Below are 18,821 nucleotides of genomic sequence, written 5' to 3' on the forward strand. Positions count from 1 at the left end.
GAAGAGTCGGTACCAATGCACTTCTTTGTTTACTACACATGATTCCATTTGTATTTTATTTTTTCTGTAACTAAAAAATACTTGTATTTCTGCATTGTCGTACTCACTTTAAAAGCATTTCCAACTCCAGACAGCAGCAGAACCAGATGCTGCCCATGCCTAGAAAGAACATAATTGTACAAATGTGAATAAAGGATTGAAAGGAGTCTGAAATATTTATTGTATTTAATGAAAATGGACCAGAATTCAAGGCTCTTGAATTAATATCTTAACATTACAAATGAAAACTCTAATCTAAATTCATCTAGAGCCCAGAAAAAGGGGAGACATTTAGAGGGCAAATAGGGGTATTCTAATAAGCCATATAAATTAATTAAAGAAAATGAAACATATTTTTTTAAAAAGCACAGCATCACAATCATTGGAAAATGCAAATATTGATGTCACAAAAGGAATGTAGTTTCCGTTCTCTACAATATATCTAATCTAAACCAAGCACAATATTTCCATCCACCTGATAGAAAATAGGGAACGTTAGACTCTGCTAGTTAATGATCCGTAGGTTGGATGGATCCCTTTCTCCACTGAGAGCCTCTGCAGAATATACTGTATGAAAGCTGGTACAGTACAGGTTTAAAAATACCTCGTGCATTGCAGTGTTGTTGGCTCTATCAGGGACAAAAGAAAAAAATGGACTATGGGAAATTTGCATGCAGTAAATATATGATATCCATCTTTCTACAGTCAGCTTTGTTTAATAGATACAATTTCTCTTTAATGCGTTGTCACATTAATATGGATGAATCCTCCACCTGGCAGCAATATGATAATTAATTAATCTGATAGATATTCCAAAACTTAAAAAAGATAAATTGTAAACTGATAGGGCTTAAGACTTATTTCCAACATATGGTTGGTTACCTTGGTCATCTTAGATGACTTGTAGGTTTTCATTCTCTAGGTGATGTTTCCTTTGTTATTCAGTGCTATATTTGATATATATGTGGCTAATATGTATGTAAGTTACCAATCTTCAGTAAAAAAAATACATGGTATATATAGTGTAACAAAACGCCCCTTTCTCATGGCACTTTGTCACCTTCTGTTGCAAGAACACCAAGCAGATATCAGCAACACGAAAAATTTCTTGTTTTAAATCAAATATATTTATTGTTTGCATCACAATAAATAACACTTCTGTCAGGATGACACCAGCAAGCAATACCTTTACTTGCACCTCCTGGTGACCCTAAACACTAACTAGACATAGCCCAGCTCACTACTGACTGGCAAACTAGTTCAGCGTCAGTCACATTTGACAAGAGCACAACTCCAGGTTAAATACACAGGTCTCCTTCCACAGGCTTGGTTGACTGACAGGTGACACTCCCACCTTGTCTTTAAAGGAGGTATCCTCGGGTGCTCTGTAATTCCTAATCAGCACAGCCACCCCTATCAGCTCTGTGGATACAGACACGTTAAAGCATGCAAGTAAATCACTTTTTACATTTACTTTACAACATGTCTCTGACCTGTACATTACTGAACTTAAGCCCAGTGCTACAGCTGTATATAACTTGGTCTGCAGGCTTTTACCTGCAGACAATTAGCACCATAGCTAATTCCACTATTAGAGGCCTGTGGCAAACCACTCCCATTGCCACAATAGATATTATGCATATAATTAAATTAAAAATTATTTGAAGAAGGATAAACTAAGCCACAAGGAATATGATATCTTACTCTTATCTATGGCCCAGTTTATATATGAACTATGGGCCTGATCCATTAAGGATCTTAACTTAAGAAGTTTCTTATTTAAGTCTCCTGGACAAAACCATGTTACAATGCAAGGGGTGCAAACTAGTTTTCTGTTTTGCACATAAGTTAAATACTGACTGTTTTTTCATGTAGCACACAAATATCAACTTTAAATTTCAGTGTACAAATAAGCTATCAAGTATTTGTGTGCTACATGAAAAAACAGTCAGTATTTACCTTATGTGCAAAACAGAAAACTAGTTTGCACCCCTTGCATTGTAACATGGTTTTGTCCAGGAGACTTAAATAAGAAACTTCTTAAGTTAAGATGATCCCTAATGAATCAGGCCCTAAGTTATGCGCTGACCATAAGCACCTAGACCCATATGCTTGAATCAAGCATATATAAGTACAATCTGGGCCCACACATGTTGCCAAATCAAACATAACTATTTGTTTGGTGTTTAGGCCAATGGGGCACAACTATTGCAGTTGATTGATGGCCAACTGCAATAATAATTTTTATTGGATGTCATCTGAATCTTCCCAATCAGGTGTTGGACAGGACAGGCAATTTTTTTTGTATCCACACTTACTACAATTTACAGGCAATTAGGTATTAAACACTGTTCACTGTTGTTAAAGATTAAATTAGTGATTTCTGGCTTGCTGGTATAACGAATAATGACTTAAGTAACAAAATTGGTTTACGCTATTAAAAACATTTTGTATACAAATGTTTATGGCAGTTTGTGCATATTTGTTTGAGAAAAGCACAATTATAGTTGACACCTCAGGCAACAGAATGTCTAAGGCAACCTGACTCTGTTTGAAGCCTTTAGCAGCACATACCCTATGAAAACAAAGCATATTCTAGCAAAGAAGGAAGAGATGTAGAAATTGGAAATTAACAATAAAATAGTGTACCCAGCGCATTCCATTCTTAGTTGCAGGATAAAAGATATATGTACCACTGTCTAGCGGAAAATTAGATGACACTGTGAGTGTCTCTTGCCATTTTGTATACAAATATGTATGTGGTTTGGTGTAGGTAAAAGTGATAACTGTCCAGTGACAGATTGTTAAACATGTTTAGCTAAATCTCTAGAGGCCTAAAATGTCTTTTTATGCTTTGGTTTTTGTTATGCATATCAGCCTAGAGATTTGCCAGAGGCTGCTGCTAAATAAATGAACAGAAGCCAACTTTTACATTCCCCGTATTCCACATTGCACATGCACAAGAGATCTGATATAAATGGACTGAGTCATAGCTGTACAGTGGATAGAAGCTAACAATGCTCTTTGGGGTCAGAGTATGGGAAGATGCAATTTTAAACCAAATGACCTGTCCCTTAAGAAAGCAATTAAAATAACGCATTTCTAACACTTTATCAAATTATGAAAGCAGTGAGGGGTGTGGTATCTATTGAAATATTTTAAACTGATTAACCTATAATTTCCTTTGTTTTGTGGCATCCCCAACTCTATTTGGTTCATTTAAATGTTCTCGTGTTTAGAACTAAAGTTTTTAGAATAATTTTGCTATGCTAATTCCTATATGGATGTTAAGAACTCTGAGGGGTCTATTTATGACCCTTCGTTTTTTTCACTTGATACTTTTCAATCCTTATCTCCTTGATAAGGATTGAAAAGTAACAGCTATGTATTAAAAAACTTCTCAGGGACAGCAGTGCCGATAGACTGCTGTCCCTGAGAAGTGACTCACCTGATCATCGCAGTCTTTTCTCATTTTTCAAGGCTGCGATGATCTTCTCTTTTTTTTTTTTTTTCTTTTTTTGTTAGTGCGCATGCACCGACTGAATAGTTGGTGCATGCGCAGTAACATCCTTGCCGGCAAACTGCAGGATGATTGACAGGAAGGGATCACATGATCCCTCCACAAATGCGCTGTCCAGCTCTGCTCTTCAGAGTAGAGCTGGACAGCGCGAAAGTTTTCAGATATGTTAATGTACGCCAGCTTCAGATGGCGTACATTAACATGTAAAAAAAGAGAAAATTTTCTCTAGTTAGCCTTTAATACATAGCAGTTCTGAGCACTTCCCATACACTGTTATGGGGAGTGCTCAGAAAAACGATAGGAAATGCAAAGCAGCAGATATCTGAGATATCTGCTGCGATGCTTCAATAGTACATAGTGATTTCACGGTAAACCCCCGAAAACTGGTGTTTTCGGGGGTTTACCACAGGAAAAATGCTTGGTAAATAGACCCCTGAGTCTGATAATTTCACCCCTCCCTCACATAACTACGATTGAGTCAAGTCCTGCTGGCAAGCATGTTATTATGAACGTCAATCACAGAACTCCAGCAGTCCCTGATGGAGCATATGAATTAGCAGACACATCAACTACTCTTACTGTTTCAGCAGGAGCAGGCTGTGCATTAAAGGGTCCAACAGGTCAAAGGGTCCAACAACTCAGAGAAGAAACAAGTTTATTGGTCTTGACCTCTCAGGTGGCTATTACTGCTCTCTTACCTAAAGTAATTGAGAGTAATAATCGCCACCTCTTCCTGACTATAATCGAGAGAGTTACTGGCAAGTGGCTCATGCAAATCTGGCAAACAAGACCATAATAGATTCCACATAGTCTAGACCACCATCTTGGACTGACTTTTTATAACCCCAAGAATTTAACAGTAGCACTTTAGGGTGGAAGTATTCTCAATGAATGACAGTCCTCAGACTTTAGCTCAGTGTCTGACTGATTATGCCAACAAATAGATCTGGCAAGTGGTACATACAGTGGCGAGAATTGCAGAGGCTGTGGTTTTGGAGCAGTTCCTTAATGGACTTCAGCCATACATAGCATGGAAGGGGCTCCTATATAGGGCTTGCACAATGGCAATTGCTTTCTGAATTGCTGAGAATGCTATATTTGCAAATGAGGTAACCTGTTTGTCAACAAAAACAGTTCTGGTCAATCCATCTCCTATGATTTAACCAAAATCCAGTTGCAGGAGACCTGTGAATGGAAATGAGATGAGAGAGGCACCAATGGCTGTTTTGGATCTTAGTGCATCAGCCAGATCAAAGGCCTGGGTGAAGCCCAGCCAGCAATGCTGTCCGTGCTTTTGATCGGAAGCCATTAGAGATTCTTTGCTCCATGCATTTCTGAACCTGAATCTGTCAGTTCAGGCCTGAAGTCTTTTACCTGTTAGTCATGCGGTTTGAAGGTCTCATGAAAGACAAAGGTCCATGGATGGACTGTTTGTTTGTGGATATGTTTACCATAGCAATTGTCATTCCACAGCCCCTGTCAATTCTAGTCCTGGTGGATATTCAGGGAAAAATATTACAATGTGAGGCAGGTACACCTTGGTATTAAAGGGCTTATGTCACCAAAAGTGGTGTCTAAGAAAAGTGTACTGTGCATTGGGTCTATACATGGGGATGCCTGGTCCTACACCACTGCACAAGTGACTCTTGGCACTCAGGAAAAACACACATGTTCTAAATGTGGAGGTGAGCACATACCTGCCACTCCCAGTTTAATAGGCAAAGACAGGCTGTATTTTTTGGCTTATGCTCAAGAACTTCCTTCAATGTTCAGACAAAGGGCCAAAAGCTCTTGCGAGAACATTCCTTCTCCCCTGACCTCTTCCTGTCCTGAGTGAAGGCCTCTAAACCTCATAGACAGAGGAAAATGGATTAAAAGGACTGGAACTTGCAACATATTGACACACTAATTGTAATACTCATGTTAATACAGCTGATGTGAATGCTGGTACTGATGCTATTGTTACCTTGTCTGCCATGAATTTAGTTGCCCCCATTGCATCGTTCACTAAGGGGAGCATTAGGTGACACTCATTGACACTGAGATGCAGGCTTAAATGTCAAAATATGAACCAATAACTCTTGTTTTCAGTTTACTAAATACACACAATTATGCAATTTCAAGGATAAGCACCGACAACAACTTTATTTTTATTTTTTAACATTAATTGCTGCTCTGATTAGTGAACAGTTATTGTCGTAACCAGAATTTTTTCCCCATTGAGTATTCTTTTTATCCATTGTGACAAAGACTTATCAACATGTTATCTGGTAATATGTTAGTTGGGATGTCATCTCATCTAGTGACCAGAAAAGACTGTTCATGGATGAACCTATTACTTGTGCCTTAATGCTCTGGGTATAGTCAACACAGTTGTAATTGAGGATTTGTCTTACTATAAGCTTCATTTACCTCACATAGTATAACAGCATACTACCCCACTATTCTATATATATACGGAAAGGCATAATAATAACATGTTTCACCGGATTTATGTGATATATAGAGCAGCAACATTTATACACAACGCTGCCCCTAAGCCAGACCCAGAAGTACTTATGTGGTCAGCTAGGTGTGGACTGATGGAGGCCAAAGTCTTAAGAAATGGCTTTATAACCCTCAGAAATCTGGGAGGAGCTCACAAATCTCTTGATTTGGAAATAATTTATGTTTATAAATTTGTTTCATGAAGAGAAGACTCTGCTGACCAAAAGAGTTTGGTTTTTATTTTAGGAACAAAGGTCCTTCTCAAAAAGACTTGTTTATAGTTCTAGTTTGTGTGTGAATATTGCATTAATGTGTTAAACTAAAAACAAGCATACAAACAAGCCAGACATGAAAACAAAGACTTTTCTTCATAATGGACTTCTTTTTTTTCTTGCTAAGGTCCACTTTAAGATTGCAAATATTCAAAGGTTTTATCTTTTGACTTCACTGTTTTTTTATTGTAACAGTTATTCCATTAACATGTGACAAAACCTATAAGCACTATAATATACTGTACATTTTCTGTGTTTCTTCATTGGTTCTCAATTTGGGACCTTGATGACTGCACGCTGGGCAGATTTTAAACATTTGGTTCAGTCACAGTAAGTAAGATAGTGACGAATCCTTATGTACTCTATTACGAGCATCTCAAAAGACTAAACATTTGTGCGACCCAAGTGAAGAACCAGTGTTCTATCCAAGAAGTTGATATTATCTGGACCTCAGCAATGTACTGTGCTAGTACATGGCTGTACTATGTGAAATTCAGAGGAAAAGAATGAATAAGATCAGCTTTAATCCAGAGCACCTGTATGTGGGAGGGGGATTGGGGCAGATGCAATGTGCTATGTCCCTGGCATGCCTGGGGGCCCTGGCTAGTGGGAGGAACCACTAACCTGCCGCAATCCATTCAGTGCCTAGGGAGGGGAACTCAAGAAGTTGCTATACCGGGGGCCCCTGGAAATACCTAACTGCCAGTGCCACCTGCTCACAGTATTCTCCAAGGCCCTACAGGCTGTATTATTTTTAATGTTACTGGTACAGAAGGCAGTATGTCAAATGGAGCAGTCTGCAATACTGTCAAACAGTTTAATCAGCTCCAATTGACACCCTGATTGAGAGCTGAGTGCTGTTTTGCAAGAGAGTATAGGGAGCAGGGGCAGACGCAGGATTTGTAGAGCGGGGTTTCCACACCACGCCGCCAGTGGGCGTGACCAGCATGCATGGGGGTGTGGCTATAATTTTAGACAGTGCTTGGCTGCTCTCCAACTCTTCCTACCACCGTAATATACAAGGGCAATGCTGCGTGCACTACTGTTAGGTGCATGCAGCACTCCCTTTTTAAGCAGAGCCGTGTGATGCGGGGGCAGGGTCCAGCCACCTCAATTATACAGTGCCCCAGGCTTGGAGGGGGTTTACAGGCACTAGGAACGCCCCTCGGTTTGCCTATGGGGAGGAGCATTCAGTGAAAAAAATATGAAATTGGAGATCTTTAAAAAAAAAGATAATAATAATAATAATAATAATAATAATAATAATAATAATAATAAGAAGAAGAAGAAGAAGAAGAAGTAAAGGCATGACTTTTATAAAAGATGATGGTAAAGAGCAAAATATAGAGGGCAAATAAATGGAGTAAAAACAGGGGAGAGACCTATAAAGGGGAGAAAAGTAAAAACAGAAACACACAGAGGGGAAAGTGTCTTACTCAGAACCACTATCTTATTCCCTAAAACATCAACATTTACAACAGTTGGCTGCCAAAGACATTGCCGCGCGTGGATAAAGACGTGTGTATATGTCATTCAGAGTCTTTCTCAGTAGCAAGGTTTAAAGACTTCACGCTCGCTTGTACATCAGCCAACTAAAACATGTCTTAATCCAAAATGCTTCCCTGTTGGCTGATTTTCACTGACAGTGTAAAATAGAGTCATTCTTTCTGACTTACATTGACAAAGGGTCAGGTCTGTCAAAGCTTAACAGTTTATAGAAACTATGTACATTTACAGTCAATTTTGTACCTGCTCCATTGCTAAATGTCTATAGCATTCACAGTTCAGTGCTGTCGGCTTTAAGTCATTGTTTTCATCACAAATGATTTTATACAAAGGCAGAAATGTACTTACGGGCACAGCTCTACTTCCAGATATTGAGTGGTCTTGCTGTTCAGAAAAAAGGATTCAACCACTGCAAAAAAGCAAAAGAAAACTGTGAAAGGACAGAAATATGAACATTTATTGGTTTGATGGAGCTTAAGTGACACATGGGAAGATGCCATTTTTGGTAAAAGCCTTTGTTTTGATGGTAAGAGAGAGAAGTTATGTGGTGCAGAGATACCCACAGTTATTGGATTGAACTGCTGTTCTTTAGATACACTGATAATGAAGATACAGTGATATGTTGCTCTTCTACTGTGTAGGGATCCAGACGATGCTGGTGACATCTTAGGGTACTGGAATTATTGACTTTCTCACCAGTCTCTGTCAGTGGTTTCCATCAATAATACTTGAGAGGTAAATATGCTTTAAATAGGATATATAATTTTTTTTTTTTAAATGACACCTTAAAACACAGACACGATTTAAAAATTGTGGTTAAAATTTGTAGTCAGACGATGTGCAAGCGCTCGCTAGATGGCACTTACATTTCTATAATAGGTAAAAGGTTAAATTAACTCATACTTTTCTGCACAAATACAATACAAAGGAAGGAATATTTGCAAAGTTTTTTCAACTGTATCATCTGCTTTGTTCGCCTTAGACACAAAAGAATACCATAAATAAATTGACAGGAAAATCATGCTGTGAAAAGTCACTTTTTGAGCCACAAATGTCTATAATGTCTGATAATGCACCTGTGTATTTCTTCTGATTCTGAGTATTGTATCCTTGGAGAGATAGACATTTTTATACACTAAAAGTGGAGAATGTACAGCAAATATCATTTCTTGAAAAATCATTTTATGTTTTGTAGATTCATTATGCCAAGCAATCATATTAACCTGTTAAGGAACAATATGTATACCGCTTATGTACTATGGTTCAATTTACCTTCATAAAATAAGTAACCAGACACCTCTCCCTAATATTAATAAATAGAACTATGCTGAGACTAAACAATGGCAACAGTAGAATAGAAGCAGGGATTGCAGTTGTGTCTGGACCCTTGAGGTTCACAGGGCCATGCTAGACCATGCTGTGACACCCATATTTACCAGCTCAGTGCAACCGCATGAACCAACTGCACCTGTCTCCCTGTTCTACCAGCAGCAAGACCACCTAGGCACCCTTGGCATACACAGTTGGAAAAGCAATAATATAGTTACTCTATTTCTGCTGAGCCTGACTGTTGTTAGAATATAGCAGCAAGCCCCATTTAGCACATTTTTTTATTATTCTTTCCTCGGACTTGAGACACACATACAACAAAGAAGCTGAAGCACAGCTCAACTATACAACAGTAGGGGGTGGCACAGGGAATGCACAGAACAAAGGAACGCTACAAATACATCATAATACAAAATAAACACAAAGGGACAGTGACAAATATTAAACAAATGGACAGAGAGAACAATAACAGACAGAGTAGGGGGGGAAAAGGGCAAAATGACTGAACAGTGAGACACAGGTTCAGAGGGAGTAGATGAACCACGACAAGATATAAGCAGAGCAGTAAGTAGATAGGAAAGTCCAGAGACATGGTTGGTGTTATGTTTAGGTTATTAGGGGTTCAGGTTGCAATTGGAGAGTAGGTGTTGTTTTATGGGGGCCCCGGTTCATACTTTATACCAGGACTTAGGGGTCCTTAGCTATGCCTTTGTATGCCAATATAAAAACAAAGCAAAATAATTGTACTAAAGCTTGATTTAATAGAATTCGTTTTCTTTTTTTGAATAATAAAAGAACAAAATTCAACTCACCTTCATAATCCCAAAGACCATTGAATGGTTCTCCAGGTTCTCCCGGTGGCGCTGGAGGGTCATTGAAGAACAGAGAAGTAACCTCCATTAGTAGTCCTTCCAGGTGCGGTTTGAAAGTGATTGTCACAGGCTCATGTAATACTTCTTTGCTATCCCATGTTGTAGTTATTTTATAAGTTAGCTGTATGAAATCCATTTGCATTAATTCACGGATTTTATTTTAAAACCATGTGTTTATTTTATAAATAACAGGCAATAACAAAATAAGAAAACAACACACAGCAGCATTACAACCATAATGCATAATTACAAGCAATAAAGTAACATTTAATATGGAAGCATGCTAATACCCTAGGCCAGGGCCGGACTGGGACTAAGAATCAGCCCTGGCATTTAAATTACACAGGCCCACCTGAGGCCCAGTAGGAAAGAAATTGTGTGCCGCCGCATAGCAGCGGCGCCGAAAAGGGCGTGGCCACATTGTGGTGTGGGTGTGGCCAACATGGGGCATTGATACATACATTATAATAAAACATTACATTTATCACACCCTCCCATCCACATCACGCCATCTCCCCAGACACATTATGACACCCCCAGCCCACTGTACTTATCTATGCTTCTGGTGCTGCTGACATCCATCAGCATAGAGTGAGCAGGGAAGCTCTTAGTCTCACGAGATTACCACATCTTGTGAGACTTAGAGCTCCTCGGCTTGCTCTGCAGGCTGTGTCCTGTCCAGGGACTGGGAGCAGCTATCCGCTCATTCCTCCTAACCAGAGCTGGATTAACGCTCGGTGGGCACGGGGTATTTAAGACAGGGGGTCCCTATTATGTAACATGGTTATCATATTAGACAAAATGTTAGACAAATACACAGGCAATACTGTGTGCAATACTGTTAGTTGCACGCAGCTTTGCCTTCACAAGCAGTACAGTGTGAAGTGGGACTTACCTCCCAACTGTCCTTGTAGTCGGACCAAATCTCACTAAACGAGACAGTCACCAAAATTTGGGAATTCCCCACCAGTGTTCTTGTCACTTTCACCACCTGTGGCTGCTGGTGTCTTTAGTAGCTGCTTGTCTGGATCCTCGAATGCTGGAGGCCCTATTTTGAAAAAAAAAATGGGTACATGTAATTTAGAAACCTCCAACCAGCCCTGGGGGTAAATGTATCATACCCCGGTTTTCTCAACTCGCGGGAGATCGTAGTCTTCGCAGCTTAAATTTAAAGCGGCGCTGCCTTGTAAAGGGAGGTTTCCCTTTACAAGGCAGCGCCGTTTTAAATTTAAGCTGCGAAGATGCCGATCTCCCGCGAGTTGAGAAAACCGGGGTATGACACATTTACCCCCCGGTGTTTAATCAATGCAACCCATGTTTTATAATTAGGCCTCCCTCCAGACTAAACATTAAAATACTAGCATTCACGTTTAATAAACCTATATACCTCCCTCCAAACAACCCCAACAATAAATTAAATCGCATTTACGTTTAAGAAATATACCTATTTCCCACAACCATCACTGTCATTAAATAATTCCTATTCACATTTAAAAATAGACGTTATTTTTTTCCCAAACAGCCCCACTTTCAATTAATAGCCCCCAAAACATATTATGCCACAATAGTGCCCCAGTTCGTACAATAGTACGCCCAAATGATATTTGTCTCTTATTTCCCCCCCCAGTGGCATACTGTTTCTTATTATTCCCCCCTTCCCCGAGTGGCATACTGTCATGTCTCTTATCCCCCCCCCCAGTGGCATACTGTCATGTCTCTTATTCCCCCCCCCAGTGGCATACTGTTTCTTATTATCCCCCCCCCCAAGTGGCATACTGTCTTGTGTCTCATTTCCCCCCCCCAGTGACATACTGTTTCTTATTATTCCCCCCCCCCCTTCCCGAGTGACATACTGTCATGTCTCTTATTCCCTCCCCCCCAGTGACATACTGTTTCTTATTATCCCCCCCCCCCCCCCCCCAGTGGCATACTGTCTTGTCTCTTATTTCCCCCACCGTGGCATCCTTTCACTTCTCCCCATTTTCTATGTACAATCCTCCTCCCCCCCTTTATTGTACTCACCTGCATGTCTCTACTCGTTTCCGCTGTCGTCTGCCTTTTTCTGCTGTCCGCTCCTCTGACAGCTGCAGGACCCGGCCAGGACATGTAGCGCTGCGCGCGACACATTTCCTCTGGTGGCTGGTTCCTGGGGAGGAGCCAGCCACCAGGAAGCCTGTCAGTGACAGGCTGTACGACTCTGACTGCCCTGGACGCGATCATGTGAGTATACAAATGCTCACATGATCGCTGCGCAGGGGAACGGACCGGCCCAACTGACCATCGGCCCTTCTGGCAAATGCCAGAAGTGCCAGATGGCCAGTCCGCCCCTGCCCTAGGCTCTGGTGTCTTGCTCTGTTTGTCTCTTATTTGTACTCTCAGTCTGTGCTCCCATTTAAACCGTCCCCTTCTGCCTCTCTTTTGTCCCTTGTGCACCCCTTTATCTGTACACCATTTGTTGTAGCTGTCCTACTAGAGTTACAAATCCTCCTGTTTCTTCCTTAAAATCAAGACCATGGGAGCACAAATGTGGCCTGACCAGGAGGATATAGCCTTACTAATTAGGGCATAGTATGCAATGATTTATTAAAAGAGGTCCATGCCACTACTGAACATGCCGCTTTGGTGCTCCCGAGGTCAAGTTTCCAAGATAAATGATCAGTAAAACTGCATCCTGAGCTCTGAAACAGGGACTTTGGATTCGATTGGAGCTGAAACAGGTATGATCCCTATTGCTACACAGCTGACATAATATAATTTGGATCACCAGGGTTTACCTCCCCTCAGACTTTAGTGACCTATTTAAAATATTCACAAGAAGGTAAAACAGTTCTTTACAAAAACAAACAAACAAACAATTGTTTTGCTTTTTTGCATGCAGGTAAGCCAGTTCTAAGACTATAATTTACTGTTTTACCTAGTGAACATCTTGGGCTTGATTCATTAAGGATCGTAACTTCAGAAACTTCTTATTTCAGTCTCCTGGAAAAAACCATGTTATAATACAAGGGGTGCAAATTAGTATTCGGTTTTGCACGTAAGTTAAATACTGACTGTTTTTTCATGTAGCACACAAATACCAACTTTAAATTTCAGTGTACAAATAAGCTATCAAGTATTTGTGTGCTACATGAAAAAACAGTCAGTATTTAACTTATGTGCAAAACAGAATACTAATTTGCACCCCTTGCATTGTAACATGGTTTTGTCCAGGAGACTGAAATAAGAAGTTTCTGAAGTTAAGATCCTTACTGAATCTGGCCCCTGGTGCTTATTTCAGTTCACAGTTCTGTACAGCTGGGTCTATCGTTATTTATTAGCACAACTTATGAGGGTTCCTAAATTTATCCCACTGTGGGGACTGGGAATGTTCTATGTAGAGCCCACATGACAAGCTCTGGTCACATGATGGAAAATATACTATCAATTCAGTCTAGACATTCTTGGCATTCATGTGTCTGTGGCTGTGGCAGAACTACCATCTGTGCGGCAGGTGCCTTCCCCCAGGCCCATGGAGATAATGGGGCCCTCTGCATGGCAGAGGGTCGGGGGCCCCCTCCTCCCCGCCTCCCTGCAGCAGGGCCCACTGCTCGCAGTCGCTACTCCCTCCTCTGGTCTGTGGAATGTTAATTGAAGATCAAACTGTTTCTGCAGAAGACTTTCCAACCACCTGTGAATTGCCCATGGATCTGTTTGAAAGTTATGAAGTGAGGCACTTAGAAAAAAGCTACTAGAATGATATTACATTCTACAGGTATGTTAATTCCATCATACCTAAGGAGAAGTGGGTTTATTTCCTAGAATTATTGTACAAAGCATCAATCACCTATACTTAGCCTAGACAACCATTTTATTGGCGAACTAATCAGAATGCAGCCAATCAGTATACTATGAACCAGGACTGGTCATGCCTCATGATGATTAGTCACAACTGGATCAGACAGAGACTACAATGGAGCCAAGGCGCACAAAGCACACAAGGCAAAATTCAGAAACCCTCCTTGACCATGTACACCAAATGTGACTGCAGAGCCTGTGACATTTTACTTGAAACAATAATTTTAAAAATGCTTAGAAGACCCGACCATTCCATAACCGTTTCATTAAATCCCAGAAAAAAACTAATTGCGAAGCTGGGCCGACTCACAAAGTTCATCAGTGACGTTACTGGTTTTGGTAAGCTGATAGGCTGTCTTTTATTAAATATTAATTCAGCCTCAAAATGGCTGCCTGTGTATTGGCGGCATTTTCTCGTGAAATTGATGATAACCACCAGCATAAATAGATATTATATAAATTATTTAGCCATTTTCTTTTTCTGAAGGACCTGATCACCGACATTGCTATGGTTAGTGTTATGAATATGAATTGATAAACGTTGTCAGACTTTACTTTTTCTAGCCTGTCCCCACCCTTTCCTGGCTTCATTTTCAGCCTGATATCACTGATTTGAGGACTAATTTTGTATAATTCGACAATAAAAACAAAAGATATTCCGATAACATCATATTTTAGAATTTTTTCCCCATTTACATGACTTGAATTATTACTTTCCACATGACTTCCTTCAACTTTTATTAAATACATTTTGGCATCCTCTCTCTGTTCGGACATGAAGCATTTTATCTCTGCCTCAATAAGATTAACGCTACTTAATTAAGGCTTTAGACAGAACTGTTTATTTTACTTTCATTAACCTTTGCTACAACACGGCTCTGCCCTGTGCACAGAAAACAATTAAATCCACATAGCACTTTTGTGTCACTTCCAAGGGCAGTGGAAATCAACAAGATGATGTACAGTTTTTGGTGAAAAGACAAAATGAAGCTTAAAAGTAATGTACTTAGCAAAGGTTGCAGGAAAATATGAAATGCATGCCAAATTAAAGTTATCTGAAGGTGAAAACCCCTTTAAAACTTCAGACCATAGCAGCATAGAAAGCATCCTGACAAATACTTGAGTTTCAGACTAATAGACAAAGCAGTAACTTTTAGCTTTCTTTATTTTTATTAACTTAATAGCCTAGGAACTTCACAACACGATATAGCAAAAACATAAAACTGAATATAAACACGAGTGTGCCATTTAAAAATGCCACAAAGCATTACCTCAGTGCTCAGTTAGTAGAACATGAAATGTTTTTTCAAAACACAAGCACACATTACTTCACACTCAGGCTTCCCAGGTTCTATGACCCGTCACCAGATCTACCAGTGGCAAAATATAGAATAAAGTGTGTATTCTTACACATTTTCTTGTATGTTGAATAATAATAACAATGAAAATGTACCTCTTTCTCTGGATGACTGTTTGCTTTATTCTCTGGAATGGTTCTGAGAATGTGGTCCCTTATTAAAAATAAAAATAATAAATATATTTATAGTTCTGTTTGGTAATGAGTCTTCATTGCAGTTATTCATTTAAATACATGGATGCACATTTTACTGACCATGCAGTATTAACTTTAACGTTAATGTTATTGGAGTGCCCTCAGACATGCTTGTGATTACATTGTACTGAAGGATTATGGGTTAACCTCACTGAGCCTGTTGAGAGTGTCACAGTTTAGCTGTATCTGTTGTAAAGATGGATGCCTCCTTAGAGCTTTCACATATTTTACTGAAAACACTGTATTAGAGAGGTTTAAAATGGTAAAATCCATTTAAAAGATCTCTTAAAGCACCATAATTACTCAGCATGTTTAATGAGATATTGCTCAGCTGTAAATGTCTGTTTCATGAAACTTTAATAAACTATCATAAAAGTTGAGCTTGTTGCATATTAAATGTGAACTATTCACTTCAGCATATTCAATTCCAGCGAAGAAAATGAGCCCCACAATTGTATTCAGTGGTACATGTTTGTTTTTCTTAGAAATGTATCAGGTCGGTACATGTGAGAAAAATAGCTGATGATAAACAAAATATATCCAGGTTTCTTTATTAAAAAAAAAAAGCCAATAGCCTAGTTGACTTGACAGTTCCGTGACATATACAAGTGATTTCTGTATTACTTCAGAAATTGCATTAATATGCAGCTGTTATAGGAAGTAATTTTTAAAAAGCAAAAATAAGAGAAACATTTGTTTTGGTGATCTGCTTCCTCCATCTAGTGGTAAGAAGTGGTATGACACATCACTATATTCATCTAGATTGTATCATTTTTAAATAATGTATTTCAACAGCCCCCCCCAGCCCCCCAATTGACAAAAAGGAAACATAATGCACTAAGAGTCTGGTGCATTATTGCCTAGCCAGTATTAGATCCTAACTGATATCTTTTCTTTAAACGAAATGTGAAAATGATTATGCACATTAATCGATTTATTAACAAATCACTGTCTCTGGTTAATCCATCGCCTAACACGGAGAAGAGAGATGAATTGGCGCATCTAACACTTGTTACAAGAGAAACTGTAAGCTCATATTAGCTTACCTACTGCAAGAAATAAAAAGGCAATATGGCAAATGAGGTATACAAGTACAGGTAGCACTACATAGATCTGTACAGTCCATAAGCACTGAGACAATGAAGCTCCTGTTATTACACAGAAATCCAGGTATGACTTCTCTCTCAGCCTTTTTCATTACCTGTAGGATTGTCAGACAAGGGCTTTAAGATTTATTCACATTCCCTCTAACATTAATTCTATAACAATAATCAGGGACCTTTCAAAAATTTTGGTGTTGCGACTCATAGCAACCAAAAACATCTGTCACATTTCTAGTACAATTTACAATTAGCATATGCAATGATATATATATATATATATATATATATATATATATATATATATATATACATATACATATACATATACACACACACACTTGTTTTTATTGCATCATGAGAACCAATGTCTGGAACATGGCGTATAGGGACACCCTTTTCCTAATGCCCTGTCGACAGAACAATCATAGGGGTATGTGTAGGAGCAGTTTGTCACCAGAGTTACCACATGGGATTTATACTTTGACTTTCTGTAAAGTACTGGCACAGACTGCAAAATGGGGTGAATGTCATGTATTTTGACTGTCTGAGGACATCCACATGCCCGCTTACACCGACACCTAGCCTTGGAGGCTTCAGCCCTGTTCAACCACTTTGCATCAGTTATACAAGTTTGATCCCTCTCTAAAGCTGTTATGCGGTTCTTTATGTAGAATTTCACCCCTGACCAGTTGCGATCTTTCAGTATGAATGGTTCAGCGATGAGGCAGGCAACACAGTCTCGCTTTCCAGGCACCCGGCATATCTGTATAAACCTCATCAGGTGTTTCTCCACAGCCTGGACCTCCCAGGATTTCCTCTGCACTTCTTTGCTACCTGAAAGGAAGTAGAGTGGTCCATTATGGCTCTTCAAAATACAGAGAAGGAAAAGTTCTTCTGCCTAGCAAAACTGTGTGCTACACCTAGCTGTGGAAGCCATGGCTGGGCACTGGTCCCGTGTTGCCAGGTCTATACACCGCCTCCCTTCTGACGTGGAAGTATCGACTAAACGCTTGGCCACTTTTCCCTCTGTCACGGGGGATTGCTCATCATCTGACATGTCGCTCTGTAGCTGGACCGGTTCTGAAAAGAAACATATGTAAATGACCAGGGTAAAAGTCAAAAGCATACATCAGACACCAGATTTTCCATGTACCATCCAAATCAATGTGCATCTCGCCCAAATTCTTGCCTTTGAATTCGACCAGTCTGCAAATCTCAAGAGCCATTAACAGTTTGCTGATTTTGGTGAGTTGGAGGGTATCGTCTGGGAGGTGGTAATACTGCCAGTGCACCCTGATGTCATGCCCAAGGAAGTCTGCCAAATGATCCAGTTCTGTGTCATTTAGGTTTAAGAACTTCGAGAGAGTGGCAATGTGCATTCGAAGCTTCGTGGAAGACAGCGTGTGACAGTCGTATGAAATCGGAGCCTCTGGAGTGTGACAAGGCAGCTGGTCTGGCGAACATGTAGATATTTTGGCTATCCACTCCACATTTGTCACGCTTTTCTGCGAGAAGTTCCATTGCAGCTTGCATGGCTGGTGTCAGCGGGATGGGGACTCTTTTCCCATTGATTTCAATGTGAGTGAAGTGCCGGCAGAGATTCCTCTCAACCTCGGAAAGCGCTAGGGACACATCTTCGTGGAGATCAGAGGTATCTCTTGAGGAGAAGGTAGTCAGCTCGTAAATAGCCCACTTCAGTAGGCTTGCTGCTTCTCATTGAGGTACAAGTGCATCTTTTTCACATCTCAGGTAACAACTGAGGTATGTTCACTTGGACTCCTTAAATGTTTTCAAGGCAGTCAATAAGATCAACTCGTTCCATCTCGCCTTATATACCTTTCTGAGTGTGTTTTCAACCGCAGCAGTGCAGCCCTTCATCATGGCTCGCCACTCCACAATGCTCACTATCTTTTGCAGGCCGTGCCTGATCTTGAGTGCCAACGAGGGCGTGTTAAATGTACCTGTCTCCTCGTCATAGCCAACTAGCAGCTTCACAGCGTCTATAAAGTGCAGAAAGTTTGATGGAGCGGTAAAGTTTTCCATCCTCTCCAAAGGGGTAGCTCTTCTGGCCTGTAGCAGTAGACTGCCCATTTATCCAAGCTTCTGACAGATGTACTCGTGCCTGCCAACATCTGATCCAACCCAGTTGAACAGTTGCTGTCCCATATGTATGATGCATTGATCATTTTTGACTGCGAGTAAGACATCATCCTGGGTCATGTCACTCAAGAGCTTCCAAAAGCCATCACTGATGTCAGGTGGAAGAGGCTGAGCAAAGGTGCACAGTGACTGGATTCTGTTCTTGCT

General features: G+C 40.1%; 1 protein-coding gene across 4 annotated transcripts in view; it reads right to left on the minus strand.

Annotated features, from left to right (window-relative positions):
• Positions 1-18,821, minus strand: part of C1H4orf33 (chromosome 1 C4orf33 homolog) — a 120,304-nt gene that overhangs the window by 25,428 nt on the left and 76,055 nt on the right. For 2 of the 4 annotated variants that reach the window (XM_075199856.1, XM_075199845.1), the window contains exons 7-10: positions 15,313-15,370; positions 9,966-10,146; positions 8,173-8,233; positions 108-159 (exon numbers count right to left, since the gene is read on the minus strand). In XM_075199856.1, the coding sequence (XP_075055957.1) occupies positions 108-159; positions 8,173-8,233; positions 9,966-10,146; positions 15,313-15,370 (352 nt within the window). The other 2 variants (XM_075199867.1, XM_075199876.1) reach the window with 2 other exon arrangements.

The sequence above is a fragment of the Mixophyes fleayi genome, chromosome 1 (assembly GCF_038048845.1).
Source record: "Mixophyes fleayi isolate aMixFle1 chromosome 1, aMixFle1.hap1, whole genome shotgun sequence".
NCBI lineage: Eukaryota > Metazoa > Chordata > Amphibia > Anura > Limnodynastidae > Mixophyes > Mixophyes fleayi.